Genomic DNA, 27,389 nt, shown 5'->3' with positions numbered 1-27,389 from the left:
CATTACATCCTAGGCCCAGCCACATTGGAATGCGGAGACACTTTTGGAAGGTGATCTCCTTTAACATTTTTGGAAAACCTTTAAGATAAATCCAACAAACTATTAAGGCATTTAAAATTAAAAAACAAAATTACAAATTATTTACAAAGTAGAAGGCATCCATAGAAAATCACCACCATGAATCACTTGCTTCATCATTGGAAGATATTATTGATGAGTCAAATTTATCGATGAAATATTCATACAAATTCATGTCACCTATTTTATCAAACAAATATATCCTACAATGCAACATAGCTAACAAAATGTCAGATATGTGTTCCTTTTACCAATCCCAAAACCAATACATCTATTGAACATTATGATTTCAATATTATTCTTGCTTGTGATTTTCTTCGATATCATTAATTTCTAATGAATGCAAATCTTGCATAGCCTAAATAGATATAATTAATCATAATAGTTGGAATCAATGTGTTTAACAATTGGTACCATACTCATCCAATGCATAGTAGAACATATCCCAAATATAATTTTCACCAAATGAGTTTGATATCATGCAGGTTATTCACACATGCAACATGACCATACATATTCAATACATTTTGAAGCATAATAGTGATTCTCAAATGTTGGCCAAACATGATTTAAATTATACCATATAAAAAGGAGAAATCTTAAATATATTGTGCCTTCCAAAGGTTTTTTTATAAAAATTCCTTTGTTGAATGAGCAAACATAATTTAAATTGGATTTATATGTTTGACCAAAGTAATTTATTTCTTCTTCCAACAACTAAGTTGGTACAACACATACTTTGTGTTACACTACACTACTTTGCATCCAAAACTATGATGTACAATAATGAATATAAATAAAACTATAATACAATAATGCATAAACTAAAACCCCATAGACCAAATTGTAGAGTAAAAATATAGTCAAATTCTAGTGGGATTCACTTTGTCCACTGAAATCATTGCCTGTTACAAAATTTCATTCATCAAAACATCAACAATCTGAGAATGTTTTATTTCTTGCAAATAGGGGTGTGAAATGCTCAAAGAAAAATTAAATCTTTATCAAGTACGAGTGCTTTTGGTGTCTAAGACTTGAACCTTTTCTTATAGTTTTTTTTATAAATTTTAATATTTATTTAATACAATATTACTTCCATTTTAAAGAAAAAGCACAACCATTTTGAAAAGAGAAAACATTATCATATTTTGACTTTAAATTCAACATGATAGTTGTACGAAAGAAGGGTCAATCATGTAATTAATTTTATTTGTTTGCACTATTAGTGATGAATGTTTGTTAATAAATAAATTTATATGATTATTTTTATTTAATTTATTATATCTAAGGTTTTAGGATCTATAATTGATAGGCATTTCTAATCATACAAGAATCTTGAAGATATCTTAATCATCTATGGCTACAAAGTGCATTTAGTTGTCATTGGTCAATGCATAGTGTGATTGTAATATTCATGTTCCATGAGACATTATCACCAACCAAGATTAAAACACAATTGCACCTTACTATTAAAAACAATTTTATGCAAACTATTGTCACCTAAATACATTTCTTCTCCATCATAAATATATATTCATCTATATCCTTTCCCCTATCATTTTCTACTCTCTCTATTTATATCTTCTTTTCCCTCACTCCCTCTCTCCCCCTCTACCTCTCCCTCTCCCTCTCCTTCTATATCTCTATCTTAATATATTCCTCTCTATCTCTCTCCCCTATCTCTATCTCGTTACCTCTCCATATCACTCCATCTTTCTATATCTCTTGAATTATCCTTTATCATCTCTCTACTTTTGTCCTTCTCTCTCACTCTATATATTGACCCTTTCAATCTTTATCTATCCCCTCCCCTATTTCTCTCTTTCTCTATCTTTCAGCTACTTCTACATCTCCATCTCTATCCCCTATCTCTCTTTCTCATCCCCTCTCTATATCTATCCCATTATTTCCCCCTTTGTTTGTCCCTTTTTATACATCTATCTCTCCTATTTTCTCTCTCTTTATTGCAAATATTGCAGGATCTTGTTGCTAATGGAGCTTGATTATCATCATAATTCAAAGGTTTTATTTCGATTATGTTTGGATCCTATTTACAAACCTTTGTTGCATAGACAACATCATTTGCTAAATTATGTACCATCTGCCCTCATGTACACCACATAATTGTATGAAAAAATAGACCATTTTTTTTTCTAAAATTAATCTCCCAAGTCTTTTCAACGTACCCATTGAACACTAAGATGCAATTGCTAGTTAATATTTCTTTTTCTTTTAGCTTGACATGGAATTTGCCAACTATTGCACACTCACGAAAAAATTCCTTCCTTAAAATCCTCCCCAGTTTATGGTTAGAAGACTCGTGCCATTGTTGTTGTTGTTGATTTGTGTGATTTTGATATTTACCTATTAGTTTTATGTATATATATGGACTGTATCAAAGTTTATCCATTCATAATGTACAAACATTTTGATTTAATTTGTTCTATTTCATGCTCAAAAAGTTGTATGATTCAAATACATATCATAGACCTAGCAGACATCTTTGGGCTCCAATTCAACCATGAAATGCCTCCCACCATCCTCCAACTGCTCGTAGATGGGAATGTCCCAAGAACATTTCCCCTTTCAAGAGATAATGTGGGGACTCCCAACCATCCACCAGAGGAAACCTTGGTGTCCCTCAACGATCTCAGGGATGGTTGGGAATCCCCTCACACCAATAGACAACTCAATTATTAATATTAATAAGCACCTGAGTACCTTCGAAGCTTTGTCAATGAACAATGCTAAATACAATATTAAATTTCAATTACTATAGTATATTATATTTTGATTGTAATTTACTTCCTATTTTAATATTTTATTGATTTATTTTTTGATGTACTATTTTTATTTGCAGTGTCATCCCTGGGGTTTCACTTAGTGAACCTAGATTATAGCACGTGCATTCATGGCATACTAAAGAATCCTTCTATTTTCAAAAAATATTGTCTTAAACTCCTTTTTTGTCACCCCGTCCCAATACACGGACTAAATTAAAACCCCCTATTTTTGCCAAATATTGCATTTTTTCATCGCTCAAATTAAAAATCCCTCTATTTTCCCCGATAATATGAATGCACGTGATATAATATTGCCTTGCCAGTGAAGCCCCTGTGTGTCATCCCTCGTCATTCCCCTACATCCCAATTTTTGATACATAGTCCCGCATCCCTGCATCCTCCAGTTGCTATGAGGAACATAGCAAATAAGTCATATAATTGAGATGGTTGGGAATCCCCTCACACCAATAAACAACTCAATTTTTAATATTAATAAGCACCTGAGTAGAAGCTACCTACACGTGATGTCAATGAACACTATTAAATACAATATTAAATTTCAATTACTATAGTATATTATATTTTGATTGTAATTTCCTTCACATTTCAATATTTTATTGATTAACTTTTTGAAGTACTATATTGTATTTACATTGCCATCCCTCATCATTCCCCTGCATCCCAATTTTTGATACATAGTCCCTCGCCCCTCCATCCTCCGATTGAAAAACTTTGAGGAACAAAGCAAATAACTCATATAAATTTGGCAAATTAAAAGAAAAAATAGTGGGCTTGTCTATCAACAAAGTTGGTCTCATTAGTTGAGCTCATTAGACTTTTGGTTAACTCAAACCAATAATCAAAGATTTTTAAAATACTCTTAGGGTGTCACATTATGATCTATGTAAATGATGAAATTCAATAGCTACTTAATATTATGGTGCCTATGCTAATACTCTTAGACTTGCTAGCATTTGGTTGCACAAATTTATGTTCTGGAGGTGCGGCACTTTAACTCCAAATGCAAGTGCGGGTTTATGGTGGGTCCGGATCATCTTTCGGTTCGCTAAAGTTCTGACATGATAGTTTGTTGTTAAACAACAGTCCATTTTTAAGTTTTTGATAAATTCAATAAGATATATATATATATATATATATATATATATATATATATATATATATATATATATATATATATATATAGTATTAATGAACTCAATTTTTTTTTAATTAGGATTAGAATTAATGTCTGAACTCACAACTTAATTAATGTCGAAAGACAATCTACAATAACAACAAAGGATAGAATGAAATGGCTTGAGTGTGTTAATATTATCTTTTATCTTAAATTTAATATGTCAAAATATTAATATTAATTATAAATTTAATATTTTTAAATTAAACATCATATAAAACAAAATATGCACTCATCAAAATTATAGATATATAAAATAAACAACAAAGATATTTTTAAAAAATCTACCATTTCATAAAATATTTTTTTTTAAAGATATGTTACACCATAAAATCATAGACAAGATTTGAATACTAGTTAAAAAGACAAAATCACCGCACACACTGATTTACGTCTTATGGTGCCTATCAATCACTTTTGTACATTTACTAAAGCAAGCACAGAAACATAAAAGCAGGCGTATAAACATAAAATCACCGAACACACTGATTTACGTGCTATGGTGCCTATCAATCACTCGTGTACATTTAACAAAGCTGTGTTAGATATTAAAAGTGGGTTGCTCAGACATTATATCTCAATTCATTTCCTGCGTACCTCAAATTTCCGAACCCTAAAGGTACGGCTGAGCATAGCAGCCTGCATAGCACACTGAAGAGCGCAACCTCGGGCAATGCACTCGCTGGCATTCAGGGTTCTACTCAATGCCTTCTTGAAAAACTCACTCAAAACCCTCATAATTGCAGGAATTCTTGAACCGGATCCCACAACCTCCACTGCATATATCTTATGCGAGCTCAACTGAGCGTCCTCCAAAGCTTTCTTGCAGGGCACCTTGATCCTCTCCAACAAATCAAACGAAAGCGTCTCAAACTCCTCCCTTTTGATAAACCCTCGCACATCCTTCTCCATTAAACACTCGATATTAAGAGACGCCTCTGCGTTTGCACTGAGAACCCTCTTCAGCTTCTCACAAGCAGCACGAAGCCTCAAGCTCGCGCGATGATTTGTAAGAATGTCAATCTTGTACTCTTCTTTAAATTTCTGGGCAAAATGATTGAAAAGAACCTCGTCAAAATCCCTGCCGCCTAAGGATCTGTCAAAGGCATGGCTGAGCATCTTTACTTGGCCCTTTTTAAAGGCTGCAACGCTTACTTGCGTGTCAGAGTGCCCTACATCCACAAATACAACGATTATTTGCTCGATTTCAGGCAAATCTGTTTTATAAATACCATAATCAAGAGCAATAGCCGCAGACTCATGCATTAGACGAATAGGCTTAAGGTTAGCTATGGTAGCCGCGTCTAAATACGCTCGCCGCTGCAAATCTGTAAAATAGGCCGGTATTCCAATCACACAGTGGGAAACAGCCGTGGTTTCCAAGCTCTTCATGGCAATTTGCTTCAGGTTTGACAGAATCATACCGAGGATTTGTGTCAGGCTGAATTTATTGTTTTCTGACATGTAATTGACATGTATTAGAACACAGCCATCCAAGGGAGACTCTGAAGCCTCAAAAGGAAAGAGGCGGAGGTCCTTCTGTACCTCCGGATCAGAAAACTTCCTTCCAAGGAGTCGTTTGATCTGTGATATGGTGGATTTGGGATTCATAGTAGCCGAGGCCACTGCTGCTGTACCAAGAAACCGCTGTTTTTCGCCGAAACAGACCATTGCGGGGGTTTCTCGCTTCGCTTCATCATTTAAAACCACGTCAATACCACACTGCTTTGCCACCGCTACAACGCAGTTTTCGTTGCCAATGTCCAGTCCAATGATGCTCATTTTCAATCACACTCACAACAGGCTTACTGATAACTGAATTCAGACAAAATTGAGGCAGTTTTAACCGGAAAACACAGTAACCTCACAATTTCGGTTCAAAATCCTTAGGAACTGGAATATTTTCCGGAATTTGCCCACAATTCGCCGCGAACACAACCAGCCCTTCCGTTTGTCGATGCAAGGAATTTGAATTGTTTGCAGAATTTCAGCACAAAAGGATGGGGTGATTCAGAGCACGAATCAAAGGATGAGGGCTGACTTGGTCAACGTTACATGGATGAGATTTCTAAGGCTACCTTTTTCAACATGTAGGAAGTTCAACATGTCACATAGAATGTAAGAAAGGATGAAGTTTTGTGAGGGCTAACTTGGTCAACATGTAGTAGTCACATGAAATATGTAAGATAATTCTTAAAAATGATTTTTTAAAGATTTGACCAAAACTTAATATAAAAATTTGTACTTGAATTAAAAAATATCATTTGTAAATAGTATAATATGTAATTTGAATTGTTCAAAGAATTTCAATAAGTATGAGGTTCGGGAGGGCTAACTTTGTCAACATGTAGCCATCACATGGAATGTAAGAAAGGATGAGGTTTGTAAGGGCTAACTTCGTCAACATGTAGCCATCACATGGATGAGGTTCTTAAGGGCTAACTTTGTCAACTTGTGGCCATCACATGGAATGTAAAAAAGGATGAGGTGTGTGAGAGCTAACTTCATCAACATGTAGCCATCATATGGAATATCGTAAGACTTTTGTTCAAAATGACTTTTCCAAGATTTGACCAAATCTTAATATAAAAATCTATAGTTGAATTAAAAAATATCATTTGTAATTAGTATAATATGGTATTTTTATATAAAATATAACTTATATGCAACTTAAATGGACCAAATACCTATTAATAATCATAAATTTGTGTTATCTCTAACTTTTATATTCAACACAAAATGATAAATAGTTGAACAAAAAAAATTATTTGTTATAAAAACAATATATTATTATATAAAATACAACTTATATTGAACACAAAGGGACCAATTGTTGAACACTAAAATTTTTGGACAATCTCTCACATTTCATGGAAAAAAAACAACCTATTTATTGTGTTCATCATTTACATTTAACATAGACAAATTATTAATATTAAATACTCCAATGCATATACATTGCTACCCCAATAGTTGTACCCATAAGAATAATATTTTTCACTGTGATAAGAGTACTTGTTTAAATGAGCATCTTATTTTATAAATGACGCACTTATAGTGGATAGGTTAAATATTTTATTTGAAACCAAAAATTAATTATTTCACTTGTTAATAAATGTATTTATGCCTATTTTGTATAACATTTATAGGTTCTCTTATGTTCAAATATTGGTCCATTTTGACCAACATTTGGGTATTTTTTAATTTACATGTGAATTACTTATTTATGATATATAGTATAAATATGTGGCAAAACTGGATAGTATAAGCACAAGTGGGTGTACAACTATTGGGCTATACAACTACTGGCCCCTCTCCCCTGAGAGAGATTCCAATAGGTTGGCACTTCAAATCCTTAGAATAAGATGATTTCTTTTTTTACTCAAAAGGCATTTGTTGCTCTCCATCAATTGGTGCACTGCGAATCATTTGCTTCTATCTAAAGAGATTAAAAAAATAAAGGTTTCATGCTGACACAGAGTCTATCTTTCTTCCTTTCCTTTCATTTGAGTTAGCATTCTTTATGTAGGACAAAAAAAAAATGCTACCAATGTCTAGTAAGGCAGTGACATTATGGATGGCTAAATGGACTAGCGAAACGGTAATGGATAGAGGGAAGATAAGGGGAGTTTATTATAAAATCAAATTTGAGTTGGCTTCCAAGGACTATCCAACGATAGGATAACATGCTTTTGTCAAGCTAAGGGATTGGACATGACAAGATAAGATGATAGCAAGGTGCGTTGGATGGCATGTGATCCACATGAATGAACATGTCAAGAGTTTTTTGTAAAACCATATTTTTGCATTTTTCCTTTTGTCCTTAGTTTTGATCAAGATCAAGGATGAAAAATGAAGTATGGATGGAGATAGGACATGGATAGGATAAGAAAGAATAGAAACAGATAAGATAAGGGGTATGAACTTGAAGTCTGTGATAAGGTAAGGGATAACAGATAGGACGTGTGATGCTAAGGAAGATCCTTTGCCTTGGCAAGATCAAAGATGGAAGAGAGGATATGGATATAGATAGGATAATGTATATACAAGGAATGAAGAATGATGAAGGACATGATGGATAGGATGTACTAAGATAACATGAATGGAACCTGCCCCCAAGTGCGAAATGCAAAAAACTAAAGGATTACACATGATGCATGTTTGCTAGGTTTTCATCGGGATACTTGCCTAAGGTGCTTGTTTGCCAAGTTTTCACTAGTAGATGAATTATTTCTCTTTACTATATTTTTTTTATTTTGTCACACAAATCTCTTGTTTGCTAGGTTTTCATCAAGGCGATTATCTTTTGATATTTTTTTGGCTTTTTTTTCCTAGAAGATGATGGATGTGTGATAGGAGATGGAAGGACTCAAGCGTCTTTTTGTTTGGATGGAACCCTTGAAATGTGTATTACAATAGTGCATGGCTATGAAGGTATGCTCAAATATGTTGGTAGGATAATGGCATGGACATAATGTAATTAATTGGATGGAACTAGGGTAAGGATTTATGCAAAGGATTGATTAGGAAGGATGGAAGGATGGAAAAGAGGTGTTCGATAATGGATGGGAGATTGGAAGACTTGCTCATGAGTGGATGGAAATGCTAGCAAGATCAACATTGGCACACACCTTGAGGGGTGGTGGAGTCATGGAGAAAAAGTGAATTTTGAAATTTGAAATTTTGATGGAGGAGGGAATATGTATTTTGGGATATGAGGACCCAAAATGGATTTGAAAGGTTGAAGGCATTTAGAAGGAGTGACAGAAATTTTGGATGCCAATTTTAACTTTTCTTTAGGATGTTCTTCGAGGATTCACTTGGGAATCCACATAGTTTTTAACTTTTCTTTCTTTTGTGGTTCCTTGGAACCCATTGATTCTACAAGTGACTTAGGAACTCATATGGCTTTTAACTTATCTTTCTTTTTCTCAATGGGCCTTTGTGGCCTTTTGGATATCTCTTTTTCCTTTTGGATCATATTTTGCTTTGTTTTCGCATGTCGATTAGATGGGACATGTTGATCCTTGAATACATGTGGTTTGTTAGACTTATGGATTTTATGCTTGGCATCCAAATTGCTTGGAAGGTAAATGTGACTCATGGGTGGAAAGGAACAATATGGAACTCTCTTCAATTGGTGAAAGGTTCTTAAATATGTGTGCCTTTTTTGATCTTGAATAGGGGTTGGAGGGATATAAGGACGTAAAATGAATGGAAGGGATGAAGGGATATATACATATTTGGATTTGAAAAATCCTTTTACCAAATCGATATTTGTTGCTTTTGAAACAAGATGCGAGTCCGTTTTGAGATGGATACAATACAGAAGAAATGATAGGCTCATGGAGTAAACCAAATTGGATGAAGGTGGAGGAACCCATTTTATATGTAAGAGGTTCATGAATGACTTGCATCAAGATGTTGGGATCATGAAGGGGACCAGGAGGATTGATGGGATCTTTAAGTGGAATCTGGAGGGATAATGGGATCTTGTGGTAGATATAAAGGTGAAGTGATGCTTTGATCTTGACTTGAAAGGGGATCATTAAACTCCATTGTAAGGGTTTTATGCTCTTGATTTTGGATGGAATCATTTAGAAGGATAGGAGGGGTGTCATAATCTTGCTTAGGAAGTAATGTGTCAACAAGACTTGGATAGACAATGTGTTTGAGGTAGAAAGGGATCACGTTAGATAAGATGGTTAGGGACGGTGAGATCATCAAAGGAAATGAGATCTTGGTCAAATGTTGGATGCAATGGGAAATCTTTAAGATCTTGATCTTGATTTGTTCAAGACTTATTTCTTTATTCCTATGATTATCCTCTTGACATGGGATAGTAGTTTACATATGTATGGGGGATTCTGGAAAGGAATCAATGTTTGACATAAGGAGGATGGACTTTGCATGGGACTCTTTGGAATGGGAGCATATGGTTGCATTGGGTCTTGCATTTTTGAATCACGAAAGGGACTTGCATCATGAATTAGATTAGCTTGGAAACCTATAGTGGATAGTGTTAGGAAATCAGATCTTGGGAATATATTATATTGATAATGTTTCTGAGAATATATAATACTACAGATATGTATATATATTATGTTGTTTATATGTATGCTATGGAACTGCTGAATGGTTTGCTGCAGTGAGACCGATAATCCAATGACCGTGTAATTGATTGTGTTTTTTATTTCACTGCAGACGTGATATATATATAGTTTGTGATAAGTCACGTCTCTGAGAGATCGTGACTCCTCACGATGGGCTGCCTGCGACTGCATTAGTTAGCAGTCGGTTGACTGTGCATTAGTTTGCAGTCGCTTGTTAACACAAGCGACTGATATACATTTGCTTGAGTATTACTAATACCATCGTGACTAATATTAATATTTTATAATATTATTATTATTATATAATAATAATAATATTATAATATAATATTATAATATAATAATAATAATATTATAATATAATATATATATATCACAATACTTTATTAACCATAATGTATTATATATATATATATATATATATATATATATATATATATATATATATATATATATATATATATATATATATATATATATATATATATATATATATATATATATATATATATATATATATATATATATATATATATATATATATATATATATATATAAAATACGAATGAAGCTATAACTTAACACTCCCTCTTAGCGAGTGAGTATTAAAGAGTCTATCATGACATCCGCTAGTTTGGGACACATAAGTCTCGTCATGAAAATAGACTCGAATATCATGATCTCCGCACAGTCGGGACACACAATTAAGTAGTCTATCATGATATGGTTTCGTTATTACACATCCAGTAATAACAAGAGTCAAGATCTCCGCACAGTCGGGACACACAATTAAGTAGTCTATCTTGACACTTTGGTTAACTATTTACAAGATCGTCACCTTGAAATGTTAACCCACACACAAATGATCATTTTACACAATATTGCAATAGACACATTTTTTACATTTATTCATGAATAAAGACTTATAAATAAGAGAAGTTTAACCATACATCACACCTTGACCATGCCAAGTTTGTTTCTGAAGTATTCTATCTTCAGCTTTCCCAGTGGCTTAGTAAAAATATCAGCACTCTATTCTTCAGTACTAATGTACTCTAGTCTTATGATATTTCTCTCTACCATATCTCTTATGTAATGATATGGAATCTCAATATGTTTGGACCTGTTATGGAAAACTGGATTAACAGATAACTTGATACAACTTTGATTGTCACAATGAATCACAGTTGGATCTAGAGGTTTTCCAAACAATCCAAATAATAGTTTTCTCAACCATACTGCTTCACGTGCTCCCATGGATGCTGCCATATATTCAGCTTCAGTGGAGCTTAATGCTACTGCTGACTGTTTTCGATTGAACCAAGAGATCATCGCCGAACCAAGACTGAAACAACACCCTGTAGTACTTTTTCGATCAGTAGTACTTCCAACCCAATCAGAATCAGAATACCCTTGAAGATTGATTTCTGCCTTTTCATACTTTAACCCAAATCCAATAGAGCCTCGTAGGTATCTCAAGATATGCTTAGCTGCCATTAAGTGTATTTCCTTGGGCTCACACATAAAGTGACTCACAACATTGGTTGCATAACAGATGTCTGGTCTGGTGTTCACCAAGTGCATAAGAGAGCCAACAATTTCTCTATACAATGTAGGATCAGAGGGTTCAGATTCTTCTGCTTCAACTTTGAGTTTGTGCAAATTTGTTTCCATAGGTGTGGATAAAGGCTTACATTCCATCATTCCAAACCTGGTTAGGATATCAATAGTGTATTTTTGTTGATTTAGCAAAATATAGCCTTCCTTTTGGAACACTTCCAACCCTAAGAAATAATGTAAGAGTCCTAAATCTTTCATGTCAAATTCAGCAGTGAGTTCTTGCTTACATTTTGCAATAAGATGATCTTCTCCTGTTATTAAAAGATCATCTACATAAAGAACTATAATTACCATGTTGCCATTTGTTATTTTAAAGTAAATGTTAGGATCTGCATCATTTTTAGAGTATCCTAATTTTGAAAGGTAGCTATTTATCCTTTCATACCAAGCTTTGGGAGCTTGTTTCAACCTGTATAGTGCTTTCTTGAGTTTGCAAACATATTTTGATGCATCATGTATAATGAACCCTTCTAGCTGTTCTAAGTATACTTCTTCTTCAATAGTGCCATTTAGGAATGCTGTTTTCACATCCATCTGGTGTATCTTCCACTCTTTAGATGCTGCAATAGCAATAATGGTTCTGACTGATGTATACCGAGCTACAGGAGCAAAAGTTTCTTCATAATCAATACCTGCTTTTTGTGAGAATCCTCTAGCAACAAACCGAGCTTTATGTTTCTCAATACTTCCATCAGGAGCATATTTGGTTTTGAATAGCCATCTGGAAGAGACAATGGTTTTGTTTTTAGGTCTAGGTACTATGTCCCAGACATCATTCTTTATTATAGATTGATATTCTTCAGTCATTGCCTCTCTCCATGCTTGATTAGATAATGCCTCCTTAGGATTTGATGGTTCTGATTTATTGATTTCTGTTATAAGAGCTGCATAACATTTCTGAGTTCTTGTCCTTTTACTCTCATGAGATATTTCATTTGGTTCTACATTATTTTCTTTAATTATTTGTCTTGCCCATAATGGCCTTTTCTTACCATTGATTACATTAGTATTCTCATTTTCAATGGCAGGAGGTTCAGGTTCTTCTATATCCTCCCTCTCAATTTCAGCAGTGAGATCTTCTTCTATCTCCAGGATGTTATCTTCTTCAAAGTTTTTGAATGTGTTATTTTCATCAAATTTTACATCTCTACTCATCTCAACAGATTTTTGTCCTGGAATATAGATTCGATACCCTTTTGTGTTTTCACTATAGCCAACAAGTATGCCTTTCTTACCTGATGGCTCTAGTTTCATCCTCTTCTCTTTAGGTATATGAATGTATACGGGACATCCAAATATCCTAAGATGACTTAGATCTGGTTTGATTCCTGTAAATGCTTCTTCTGGTGTTATGTTTTCTAATATGGAGTGTGGACACCGATTTTGAATATATACTGTTGTATTTGAAGCTTCTGCCCAAAAAGAAGTATGAAGGTTTTGATCGAGCATCATGGCTTTTGCTGCTTCAATTATGGATCTATTCTTCCTTTCTGCTACTCCATTCTGTTGAGGATTATATGGTACAGTATACTCCCTCTTAATCCCAACAGAATTACAAAATTCTTTAAATATGTCAGATATGTATTCACCTCCATTATCTGATCTTAATACTTTTATTCTTTTATCTGTTTGATTTTCTACTAATGCTTTAAATTCTTTGAATTTAGATAGTACTTCACTTGATTCTTTAATCTTAAGAAAGTATATCCAAGTTTTCCGAGAATAGTCATCAACAAAAATAATATGGTATAGTGATCCTGTTAATGAAGGTGTTGACATGGGTCCACATAAATCAGTATGAATTAATTCTAGGATTGTTTTAGATTTGTGCTCACTTGTAGGGAAGGATCCTTTTATATTCTTTCCTAGTGCACAACCTTTGCAAATGCTAGGATGATTATTTTTAAAGTGTGGAAGGCCCGTAGTAATTTTGTTTATTAAAGGTAGAGCATTATACCTTAGATGTCCCAACCTCTTATGCCATAATTCATTGTGATTTGTGATTTCATGAGTTAGTGCAGATTTCTGATCATTACATATTTTATAAAGACTACCATCTCTTGCCCCTATGATTGTAGCATTCTTCATATTTGAATTCTTAGGCCATAATAGAACCTTGTCTTCATTAAAGGTGACACGATATCATTGGTCTGCTAGTGCTGATATAGAAACTAAGTTTCTTTTGATTCCAGGTACAAATAGGACGTCTTTTAGTTGTAGAGATACTCCATTCTTTATCTTTATGGTACAGGTCCCTATTCCTTTCACTGGGTAGGTGGAGTTATCCCCAATAGTCACTTCTTCGGTTGAATAATTTTCAAGTGTCTCAAACTAATTTTTGAATCCAGTTATATGTCTTGATGCACCACTATCAATTATCCAAGTTCTATTATTGGAATTTAGTTCACTTGAGAGAGCTGTAAAGAACAGTGGAATTTCTTTTGCTTCAGCTACGGTGGCTTGAGTCTTTTGCCTTTCAGGACATTGTCGATGAGTGTGCCCATATTTATCACATTTGTAACATTGGATTTTAGAAAAATCTCTTTTGAATCCCCTCTTTCTTTTGAAGGATTTTCTCTTTTTGTTGTAGGACTTTGTGTTGAGTGCTTGTGTTTCTCCTTCTCTCTTTAGACCTATTCCTCTGGTAATAAGTCTTGATTCTTCCTGAGTGTAGTCGTTCTTAAGTTGATCAAATTTTGGTAGAGGTGGACGTGTGCTTATACATTGAATAAAATTCTCCCAGGATGTTGGTAATCCCCTTAGTGCTATTAGAGATAATTCCATGTCTTCTATAGTGTTTCCAATTGAGAATAGTTGATCTCGTATTTCAGCAATTCTTAGGAAATAAGATGTAATTGTTTCACCTTTATTCATTTTTATAGTCAATAGTTGTTCCTTCAAGGTTAATATTCGACTTGTATTGTTTATCTCATATGTTTCTTGAATTTTCTTGAAAACCTCATATGTTGTTGTTAATCTTGCTATACTAGGGAGAATAGAATCTTTAACTGAATCAACAATTAATTTCTTGGCTTTATTGTTCCTCCTTTTCCAAGTCATTTTCTCTACATCGTCTGTAGGTATTTCTTTTTCTGTTTCTATGAAGGATTCTAATTCCAGTTCCTATAAGAGTGTGGTGATTCTAATTTTCCATGATAGAAAATTTGATGCTCCTTCCAATCTGTCCTCCATCCTAATTCCGGTGGTCATTTTGGTAATTTGTGATGACTCTTCTCCTTTAAATAATATCTTTGTTTTGTATTCCTATCAAGTAATAATATAGAAATTTATTCCCTTTAACTTGGCTCTGATACCATGTTAGGAAATCAGATCTTGGGAATATATTATATTGATAATGTTTCTGAGAATATATAATACTACAGATATGTATATATATTATGCTGTTTATATGTATGCTATGGAACTGCTGAATGGTTTGCTGCAGTGAGACCGATAATCCAATGACCGTGTAATTGATTGTGTTTTTGATTTCACTGCAGACGTGATATATATATAGTTTGTGATAAGTCACGTCTTTGAGAGATCGTGACTCCTCACGATGGGCTGCCTGCGACTGCATTAGTTAGCAGTCGGTTGACTGTGCATTAGTTTGCAGTCGCTTGTTAACACAAGCGACTGTTAACAACAGTCGCTTGTGTTAACAAGCGACTGATATACATTTGCTTGAGTATTACTAATACCATCGTCACTGATATTAATATTTTATAATAATATTATTATTATATAATAATAATAATATTATAATATAATATTATTATTATTATATAATAATAATAATATTATTATATAATAATAATAATATTATAATATAATATTATTATATAATAATAATAATATTATAATATAATATATATATATATATATCACAATACTTTATTAACCATAATGTATAATATATATATATATATATATATATATATATATATATATATATATATATATATATATATATATATAAAATACGAATGAAGCTATAACTTAACAGATAGCCCTTGGGAGGTTGCATCATTAGATGTATCGTTTGATGGAAATGGCGTGGATTGCTCTTATGAAATTTTAGGGGATCATGAAATGGTGGGAGGTATGGAGGCTACTTGAGGAACAATTTCTTGATGGGAAGATGATCCATTGCTAGAAATGGGTATATGATCATGTTTAGAAATAGTCTCCTGCACATTGACTAGTATTTGAAGAAAAACGTTGAAAGTTTCAGGTTGGTATTTTTGTTGTTTGGGTGATCTTGTTTGTGATGTCATCTTAATGTTTATATGTTGCAGGGTATTTGTCAATTTATCTTGTTGCACAATAGGTGACAAATTGACTATGTTTGGTTGATGTCCAAGGGGTAGCCTATTTGCAACCACACTTGTTTTTGTTTCAGACGCCCTTGATGGTGTATTTGAGGACATAAGAGGATATTCACTAGCGTGTGATGTGACTGGAGGCAACGTTGATTGTCTAATCGTATGTGACATTGGTAGAGGTTGATTTGTTTGCACAATTACTTGTGGTATTGGGAGTTGTGTGGTTTCTTGAGGAACACCTAATTGAATACCCTAAAATTTTGGTTTAAAATATAGTGGTGGTCCTGGTTGCATTATACCAAACTCTAGTTGTGTTGGGTTGAATAATTTTTTATTATGTAGCATCGTAAATTATCACCGAGCCAATTTGCACCTCATTCTTATACCCCTACTTCAGTGCATATCCCCCTCATCTCCTATTTGGGTCCATTCAACGCCTTAATTCCAACTTTCATGACTCATGCACCTACCAAATGACCCTCTAGAGCTAGCTCCTCCTCCCCGGACCTTGATTTTGGTGCCATCAAAGCCCTAGTCCTGGACTAGAGTGGCCAATTCTCTGGTCCACCTTTTTGGGGCCCAATTTTCAAGGAGGGGGTGAGACCCATCTCTCTAGCAGGAAATGAAGTCAGGGGCTCAATATGACTGTTGGAGGTCAGCCTAATTGGTGAATTGACCTAGATCCACATACATAAAGGCATTTGATCAACCTAATTTCATCCTAAGCAATCTAAGTCTTCACATTCAGCAATCAAGCATTGAAGTGTTCATCATCAAACATTTTCAGAGGTCTTCAAGGTTGCATATTCTTCATTCAATCATTGTGGAGCAAGTTACAATATTCATATGCAAGTATATGCGTGTGATTAGAGTTTTGTCATGTTCATGCCATTTCATTCAATATATGTGATTACAACACGATTGCATTCAAGAACAAAAGCATCACTATCATTCATTGCAGATCTAAGGTATATCCTTCCATTATTTATTTCAATATTTGCAAAATTTAATTCAAGGTTAATTCCTAAACCAGGGTTTGACTTAGGCAAACCCCTATTTCCAATCTATTTCCCCTCTTTTTTGTTTATAGGAAGTGGGTACGGAGTTGTGATCTTCAGGATAAGCTTTATTTACAGAGATGAATCAATCCCCCATTGGACTGCAAAAAGTTGGGTGGACCAAACCGACCAACACACCAATCCCAGCAAATCAAGAGTTCCTTTAGAGAACAGGTCTGAATCCTCTTACAATCCTCAAATCCAGGTTCATGGCTTAATCTAGCAACTATAGCTCACTATTTACGCATTTTTACATCAATTCTAGCACATTTACCCTAATTTTAGCAAATTTAATAAATCAATTCAACTCAAGGGAAAAAGGAGGTTACATACAATACCCCTTGGAATTAGATCAACATTCAGACCTCCTAGGTTTAGATATATCTAATTCCTATCTTTCCCTAATGTAATGGTGATCGAATAATAAATTAGTGGTTTCTTCCTTCTATGGTGGAAACCTTAATTTTTCACCATTACAAATTCAAGACCTGATTGAATGGGGTTTGACCTGGGATTTGATTGAATGAGGTTTGATTTATGTTCATTGTTTGAAATTGATTTTCCATGTTTATTTGTGAGAGGAGAGCTAGTATATCTGATTGTGTGATGAGAGCTTGTATGTCAACTGGCTCAAGGTTTGGATTTGGACCTTTAAATTTTTGAAATAGTTTGGACATTTGGGTTCTACTCTTTTCACTATTTATCACTTTTTGTTTTAAGATCTCTATTTCTCGAGCTAGTCTTTCCTCTATTTTTTTGACATTTGTTTGGAAATGATAGGTTTGATCCAAGTTTTAAGACATGTATAAGTTGGATTGACATAATTGATAGGTCGATTTTGACGACATGGTCCCATGAGAGGTGGAAGGTTGATATGGGGAATTTTGTCGTCTCCTAGAAGTTTAAGATCTTGATTTATTAATCATTGCACTATATGCCTTTTTTTTTCTTTTTCATTTTTTGGATTTTATGATTTAGGGATGAGACGAAATGTGACTAAAGGAGTGACAAATGCAACTTAAGGATGACAATGCACCTTTTTTTTTAAAATTTTTTTGAGATTGGGGAAAATCTTTAATACAACAAGTCTAAAGGTATAACCCTAAGAAATTGAAATTAAGTAAAGACATTGAAATAACAAAGGGACAAGATGATGGATAAGGACAAAGTCACGCCTGTCACTAGACTAATGAGGTAGGGTTTTGACGTGATAATGATTAATAGTGGATAAAACTTTGATAAGGTAGCGACTTCTTGACAATAATGTAGGGTTTAATCTAAGACTTGATACTTTTGGGATCTTCAAAAATCTAACTTATGATCTAAGTGTGATATGAGGACTTATGCTAAGGAAATGAACTAAAGTGTAAACTTGATTTAATTGGATGTGTGCTAAAAGGGAATGCAAATGAAGTAATGTTTTTGGTTTTTTTGTTGGATTAAACTAAGGCATGTCTTAATTCGGATGTAATGCAGATTAAAAGGATGAGTGATCTTATGACCTAGGAGAATGTGAGACTATGCAAAGATAATCTAAGGTGATTATGGGATAATGCAAAAGATAAGTCTAAGATGTAAGGAAGACAATGAATTTTAGACTAATATGATTTAAGCTATGTTGAAATAAATCTAGGACTTGGGGTACATGACAATTATGTAAAGGTTATTATGAAATGATTTTGATATTGTAGCGTCGTAAATTGTACGCACTTGCTAGGGTGGTACAATTTCACACCTAGTTTAGCACCCGCCTTGGCGCATTTTGCATTTTGCATTGCATTTCCCCTTTAGCACTTAATTAATTAAATTAATTAGGTCTAAGGTTCTATTTTATCATCTCTCATATCATAAAGTTGGGCCCTTTTCATTAAAGTGTGCCCCTTTCATTTTATTCTTCCAATACATTATTTAATCAAAAACCCTAATTAGGTCCTATTTTGACACTTGGGGGCTTAATTTCGGGGGTCAAAACATCTCGAAATCACCTGTAACTTCGGGATTCTCTCTAAAATCATCATATCCGACGGCCCTGAAAATTTGGTGAAAAGTTGTCGGGACCATGGCGCCCGGCGTGCACATGGTCCCAGACATTTTTCCCGAAATTTTAGGAGCGCAATCCAATCATAAAATAAAGCTTAACCCCAAGAAATTGGCGGGAGATTCAATCTCTAGGTCGGCCAAAAGTTGAAATTAAGCCCTAGAGTTTCATATATAAGAGCCCTCTTTCTTCATTTGAAAGGATGGGAATTGGGTTTTGAAGGGCCTTCTACACAGCGAAAGAGCAGATCTTTGAAGACTTCAACAACATTCAACATCCATCCATCAAGCATTCATCAATTTCATTCATCCATTTAGGGCTTTGAAGACATTGAAGAGCAATAAGGGATCACCGACTGAAGATTGGCTTGTACCCCTCCCTTGGGATTGGGTATGATTTCATGTTGTTTTCATGTCTTTGCATAAGCCTCATTATATCATTTGTATTCATGCTTTAGATCACTTTGCATCTTGATTTGGAGCATTTACATTATCATTTACAAGCAATTAGGGTTTACTTTCTAGGTTGCTCTAGTTTGCTTACTTGCATTTGAGGATCTTGCACACACACAAGGTCTGCACACACACATTACTTTTACAATACAACTTGGCTATTCGTGGAGGTGGAAATCACCAAAGTGGGGGTTTGACTAAGGCAAAACCCTATATAGCCGCCTACAACCCTTTTTCAGATATAAGTGTAGATTTCTAAATTTGAAGGACACCGCAAGTGGAGTAGATCAAGACAGAACTTCACACCGAATTCCAACCCAGAAAGCTAGGATAGGGGCATGGGGTGCCCTGGTCCTGCCAGGACAGGGGTGTTGGGCGCCCTGGTCCCTGAGACATGGGCGTTGGGCGCCCTGGTCCTTGTCCATTTCAGTGAATTTTAGCAGTTTCAGAGGTAGCAGCTTCGGTATTTCAGGCTTCCGGCTTCAGCGGCAGATCTTGCAGAATCAAATCCATTCAAGGTACACATTTACATTTCTCCTCTTATCCTTACAATTGTTCATCCTTAAATCTCAATTCTACAATCTCGTGCTCAAAGTTACTAGTTCATACTTACACTTTAGGGTTAATAGTTGAACTTGCATCATTCTATCTATCATTTGCAACAAAGGAATAGAAATCCTAATAGGTAGCCCATGGCTCTCTCTTCCACAAAAAGAAGTAGCCAGTTGTGTGATAAATCTAGGCTCTTTCATATTCCATAAGTGTGTGATTGAAAGTGAGATTAGGGCATGTTTGCTTAGTGTCACTTTTTCCCCCACACAGATATGAACCTAAGACTTAGGATAGGATGACAATTATGTAAGGCTACTATGAAATGGTTTTAATATGACGCGGAAATGAATTTAGGATATGGACAATTATGTCGATATTTTCTAAGATGAAACCTATTGTAAGTTTGAAACATATTATGTTTCCCATGTTCTAAAGTTTTTGTGAGATAACATTTTTCATGGCAATGTTTGACAATGTTTGAACTTTGGGACAAAATTTTGATTTTGCAATGTCTGAAGTTTTTAGATGAGGTTTCATTTTGATTTGATTTGAAAATATTTTTCATAAGTAATCATAAAACATAGTAGATATAAATGATTGTTTGATAGAAATGATTGTTTGATTTGCTTGCCTCTGAAAAAAAATCAGAGTAATGACTTGAAGGGGTCTAGATTAGCCCATATTTAAATCACTAGTTTTAACAATTGAAAGAACTTGAATGAGTTTACATAATACGATTGAAAGAGGATACTACTCACTAAGGCCCTTCACTATAAAATAAATACATCAGACAAAGTGGATATGCAAATATTTGGTGACACTGGCTCCCCTCCACGACACGGGCACACCAGATCTCATTCCCTGAAGGTTGAAAAAACCTTTTGAATCAACGAATTTCATGCCTCACGATGAAAGGTACATGAAGGGTTAACTTTGGGATGTGAACCACATTCCATGAATTAGTGTGTAAGGGTTTTTGGCTTTCTACAACAATGGTTCTTAGTTATTCTTTAAGGAACAAAACTGACGAGTGGATTTGCGAAGCGAGCTACTTAAAGCTTTGAGAACCCTTATGTTAGCAATTTAACTTTCTACCTTTATTCCTAAGGAGACACACAATACCAAACTATGGGATTGGTAAGCTAGAACATTTAATGAGCACTATCACCAAATTGAAGACAAGAAAATGTAATGAACAAGGCTATACATGTCTTCTACTCTTTGAGCTCCACAAAAATCAGGAGGGTAATCCTATTGCAGGTCTAAAAATGATAAACTCATACAAACTAAACATCAGACCTATTTAAAGTGGATGGTTCTCAGGTGTATAATGATGAGTGTTTTATATTTGACATAACTACTGCATAATCCAATTTACCTTGCAAGTTACTGAGAATAAAAACTAACTCTACACCTAGTCCTACAAATAGAAAGGAAATGGTATTGATTATGAATGTCCCTGAAGTAACTAAGAAAATAAGACCTGTGCTTATCCTATTGAGAATAGAATCTAACTACAGATGATATCACAAAAACCCTTAATACATCACTTCATGACAACCCATCACTGAACATTTCATGCTTTGCATGCTATGCAAGTTGAAATTAGCACAGGTTATATCTTATTTAAATGCATACATGTTAGAATAATCCTGAAATAGAATTGAAATCTTTAATTAAAAAAGACCTATTATCAAGAATACATGTTCTCCATCAAATAAGACAAATCAATGTATTTTTAACACATAAATTCATGCAACACATACACACAAGATAGAAAACAACTTGAAATTGAATTGTTTCATTTATTTTCAAAAGAGATTGGATACAATGTATTAGCAATTCATATTATATCTACAGAGAAATACTTTTCTATTATCTTTCAAACTAGCACCTAATACAATCTACTTCTCAAAATTTTGAGGATCCTTTCCTATCAGCCTTGATTTCCCTTTTATAGCACAAGGGAGGAAAACAAGCTTCAAGGCGATGGGACACATGTCAAAAAATGATTGTATACAATAGAATATGCCCATAGGCATCTTTTTTCAAGTACAAGACATAACCAATTTTGAAAGAGAGAGGGAGAGGTGGCTGAGATAACAACTTTTTGGGATTGATGCCACATCCCTAAAAAGAGTGGAGCTTATGTGTCTTCACTTTGCAGTTCTTGTCCTTGTTCAAAATTCAAAATTTTATGCTAAAGGTAGTGTACTGCTTGGTTGGTACGTGTTGAATGTGAGGCAAAAGTGTGTACACTTGCAAAAAGAATGTGGTAAAAAAAATTATGGCAATGAAGGCTACTCATCTTCTAGCTACTCTTCCTCAAGTGTGCAATATTGCTTGTGTGATTTATCCATCTGTTTAGTGGTTGGCCAAATGAAAGCTCTTAGTTCTTGCAATTTATTTACAACTTCCATAGACCTATTATCTAGTACACCTGTCACCTCAACCACAAACTTCTGGTACAAATAATTAATATACAAAATTTTGTCAACAACCAAATAATATATATCCCTTTGGGTGCCCCCCCCCCCACACTAGTTGGTCCAATACTAATGCTATTGATTCTTCACAATCATTTTTCCATTCTTCTAGACCTTTGATTTAATTGTCATCATTCAAAATTTTGGAAATATCCCTTTTGCAAACCCCTAAAAGAAGTCATTCTTTACTTCGATGTTGATTCTCGGTTATCAACAAAGGGAATCTCCTTAATCATTACATTATAATTCCTCCAAGCTACCCCCAACAATTTGAGGAGTAGTGGGTATATTTTTCAGTGCCAAAAATACGTCTTTCAAAGTGGTGGCCCTAGATGCCACGTGGCCTTTAATGAATGAAAGAATGCAATTAGGTCCTGCAATTTCTTGTGGACTTGAGAAATATGAGAATATGAGGCATGAACCTCATCTAATTTATTCAACATCTTATTGGTCACATAAAATTGTGCCCTTTCTGATTGCTAGGCACTTGTCCTCTCCCTCTTCTCTCATTTACACTAGCCTTTTGTCATCGTTCTTGATAATGGTGGCCAGTGATTTGTTTCTAAATGTTAGCATTTCAAAATCATAAATCAAAGAGGAAGGAATCCCTTCCAATTCACCTAGCCCAACTAGTGCTTGCTACCTCTATGGTTGTTGCTCTGTTATCATTACTGAGGTTGCATCCCTTTTTGCTAACTCCTTTTTCAATTTGGCATTTTGAATGTATAATTTATTAAAATTGGCAAAAAGAGTTGCATGCTACTTTTGAGTATCTCATGCCTCCTCTCTTCTTCTTTAGCAACAACCTTAGCAAAAAATGAGGTATGCAATGCAATAGTGGCAACCTCTAATGTTGATGTGTCCTTGAGTGTTCTTACAATGGCATCACCCACCTTTTCTTCCACCCCATATAATATCTTGGTGTAGCATCCTAAAATTGCACCGCTTGCAATTTCAACCGCATTTGGGTCTTCACCTTAGTGTTTGTGCCCCTTGGCCTGATTGAAGACCTGATTATGCTCATGGACATCACAAACATAAAAAAACTTGATTGGCACTCCTTTGCGCACCTTGATCCTAACCCAAAATAGGGAAGTACTAGGGCGTGGTGCCATGGTCCTCCCTAAAATGGGCCCTCTTTAAACCCTTTTTCACATTTCAAATGTGAGCTAGATTCCCCTCTTCGTGTCGACTCATGTCAGAAAATTAGCGAATTTTCCTGACAGACAGGTATATAAAGAGGATTTTCCCTCTCATTTGAACATCATGAAAAATCAACAAGAATTCAAGCACATAAGAGATCAAGCATTCAAGAATTCAAGAGAAATTGAGCATCTTCAGTCTTCCTTCAAGCCTTAGAGCAACAATAAAGTCAAGATTCAAGCATTGAAGTGGAGATCTACATCCTATTTCATGAAACCCTAATTCCATGTGGAGGCAAGAAAAACTTCACAAGGAGGTATAATCATTCAATTTTAAGTCATCATTCAGCATCTCCCTCAAAAGGAGAACCTTTCCTTTCAGTCATTTCAATTACATTTATCTCAATTTCATGGTTAATTCCAAAACCGGGGTTTGATCTAAGGCAAGCCCCTATTCCCAACCTATTTCCCTCTCTTTTTATGTGCGCAAAACAAGTATGCATCTGTACTTCTCATAATAAGCTTCAGACATAGAAAGAAAACAACCCATTTTGAAATGCAAAAAAATTGGAGGACAATGTTGTAGTGTCACATTCCCTTCTTTTTCGAGGCATTTTCGTAGGGCAGGTCCAAATCAGCTTATATTACTCAGATCCAGGTGCACAACAAAATCCCGAACCTGTAGCTCATTATTTTCTTAGTTTTGTCTTCAATTTCTACATTTCAACTTACAAAAGAGGGAAAAACACATCATAATTAATCAATCTACTTAGTATTTAGTCCTTATTTGATTTGTTAGGACTCCTATGGTATTACACTTTAATGTATTTATATTATTTATGATTCATATATTTTCCAAAATTGATTTTGTGCAAATGCAATCGCAATGCATCAGGGGTCAATTTATTTCTAGAGATAGGGATTATTTGTGACTAGTAGCTAGTCAAGATTGAGTTGTTCATAAAGTAAAAAAAACTTGGCTCTTGGTGTATTGATGTTGTCTACAGTTAAATCTTTATATTGTGTAGCTATGGCTAGATTTTACACAATTTGATTTGTCATGCTAAAGAGAATAGGAAGAAAATACTTAAATAAAATTTGACTATGAGTAGATTAGTCTCTTATCCTCCAAACAAGGAAAAATCTATAGTTTATATCCGATTCCTAAATTGTAAATTGAAGTAATCATTTTATGTTGTACAATAGATGCAAAAAACAAAAGACAGAATGTGAATTTTATGAACCTAAATGCACACATTTAGATTGCTAAATGAAGTGAGGAACTATAACACTTTTCACAGAAACAATAATGATTTCTTGAGCAACTAAAAACATACTCGATTCTAACGTAGTTGAACGTGAAGAATATTTCCCACGTCCTCACACCTGTACTTTGCACCAGCAACCAAGACACTTGAGTCCACTTCCTTGCATAGAGTTTTCCTCCCTTGGCAGTGATAAACAAGCTATATCCTCTCTCTCTCTCTCTCTCTCTCTCTCTCTCTCTCTCTCTCTCTCTATTTTTCCCACACTACTCGCAGCAAGGAACTTAGACAATTATTAGGAAGATGAGACAAAGTAGAATATTGGATTTAGAATGGAATTTTGAAGAATAATTTGTTCAAGTGAATGGATGATGATTATTCTATTTTTATGATGGCTCTTTTATGTTGTAGAAGAGAGGAACTAGTAGTTGAGCATCTTAACTTTGCGCTTTTCAAAATTTGATGTGGAAATTTCAAATCACTTCCAATTTTTTTTTTCTTGATACCAAGGGTATCCCAGCGACCCAACCCAGTGACCAAGGCAAGCTGAGGCAAGACTAATCTTCTAGGGGAAGGATCTGTACCCTACAAGTAGTATCCCCTCTTAAATTGGGGAATAGTTTACTTGGCAGGTTTCAGGGTCGTATCATCAAATATGATGCCACATCCGCATGTTTTTTGTCAAGGTTTCCAAAACAACCTCAAAAAAGGTGAGACCAATGGTCATGCAAAAGGGAGACCCATAGTTGTGCAGTTGATGTGGCATCACATGATTGGTTGCTTTTAACAACTGTGGGTAGTCATCATCAACATTGACAACTTTAAAGTTACAACTATTGGTGTAATGTATTAAAAAAGAGTTGAAAATAAAATCAACAAATGTAAGTATTAAATCAGCAAGTATGAGTATTAAATCAACAACTGCTATCACAACTATTAGTACACACTCAAATACTAGATCCTCTTCCCTAACTTTCATATGTTTGCACCAAGTTGGTTGCACAAACATATTCTACTACCTTTTCTCAAACCTGCATTGTGTAAATTATCTTTTAACATGTAAATATGATCAAGTATATTCAATTATTCAAATGTTTCCTACATATTTGACTTGTGTGCTCTTGATTTACAGTAATGTGTTCACCTTACATATTTGAAGTTATAACTGAAAACCTAGTGGTATCTACATTTATATTATTAAAAAAAAATTGTAATATATACATTTACATAACATAGCACCTAGTGTGCTCCCTCTAAAATGTCAACTTTTTTTTGGAATTTCTAAAATCACTCCAATGAGAAATTATCTTAACACCATGTAGTTTATGCCATATTTTTTGGCTAATTTTTTAATGAATATGTGTGTGTGTGTGTGTGTGTGTGTGTGTGTGTGTGTGTGTGTGTTTTACTAATTTCGAAGTGGACACATCCTGAAAAACAGAAATTTGAGGGTACTCCCACCTAAAATTTGTGAAAACTAATCGAAAATAATTTTTTCTTTTTTTTAAAATTGTGTATAATGGAGTCTAGTTTCTTCTATGCCTACGACATGTTGGTATTTGACAAAAAATGGACACACTAACAAAATAATATAAAGATGAAGACCTTAACATATTCAAAATGTGAAAATAACTATATGACTGGATAGCTAAGAGAGAGCTTAACGTTGTCATCATGTTTATTTTTATTTGTATTGAAACACATGTAAACTTGATAGAGAGCACGAACAAAAATATGAGAAAATTTTGCATGTTTTAGAAAAATATGTCTCAAGCCTAAGATGGATTTTTGACCCTTTGGGTTGGATGCCAAAGGCAAATACAAGCCTAAGGATTAGTGTTTCCCAAGGCAATTAATTTTGCACATGGCACATATGGCGCACGTCAAATTTGCCATGCACCAAATTTTAAAAACTATAATTTTCAATTTGGCGCATGCCAAATGTCTCACATTGAGAATTTCTCTCTCTCTCTCTCTCTCAATATATATATATATATATATATATATATATATATATATATATATGTTGAATGTTAAAAATGTTGATAGAGAGAATTTGGCATGCACTAAATGGCCTACCCTTAAAAAATGGTTAAAAGGGACATTTGACCCATGAGGGAGCCCTAGATATGGCTAGTGCCAAATTTTGGTCATGCCAAATGGCCTACCCTTGAAAAATGGTAAAAAGGGACATTTGACCTTTGAGGCAGCCCCACATTCTCTGGTTTTGTTTGCTATTTTCTCTGATAATGACAAATAAATGCCTTTTCATGTTGTTGGCA

The 27,389-nt window shown here is 34.4% G+C and overlaps 1 protein-coding gene across 3 annotated transcripts in view; it reads right to left on the bottom strand.

The window, feature by feature from the left end:
* LOC131067977 (heat shock 70 kDa protein 14) overlaps positions 1–6,171 on the bottom strand; it is a 132,310-nt gene extending 126,139 nt beyond the window's left edge. For 2 of the 3 annotated variants that reach the window (XM_058003159.2, XM_058003160.2), the window contains exon 1: positions 4,654–6,168. In XM_058003159.2, the coding sequence (XP_057859142.1) occupies positions 4,654–5,838 (1,185 nt within the window). In that variant the 5' untranslated portion in view covers positions 5,839–6,168. Of the gene's footprint in view, positions 1–4,653 lie in introns of all 3 variants that reach the window. The other variant, XM_058003161.2, reaches the window with a different exon arrangement.
* Positions 6,172–27,389: the final 21,218 nt, after the last annotated feature.

Source organism: Cryptomeria japonica, chromosome 6 (genome assembly GCF_030272615.1).
Source record: "Cryptomeria japonica chromosome 6, Sugi_1.0, whole genome shotgun sequence".
Lineage (NCBI taxonomy): Eukaryota > Viridiplantae > Streptophyta > Pinopsida > Cupressales > Cupressaceae > Cryptomeria > Cryptomeria japonica.
This window is presented reverse-complemented; position numbering and strand designations above follow the sequence as displayed.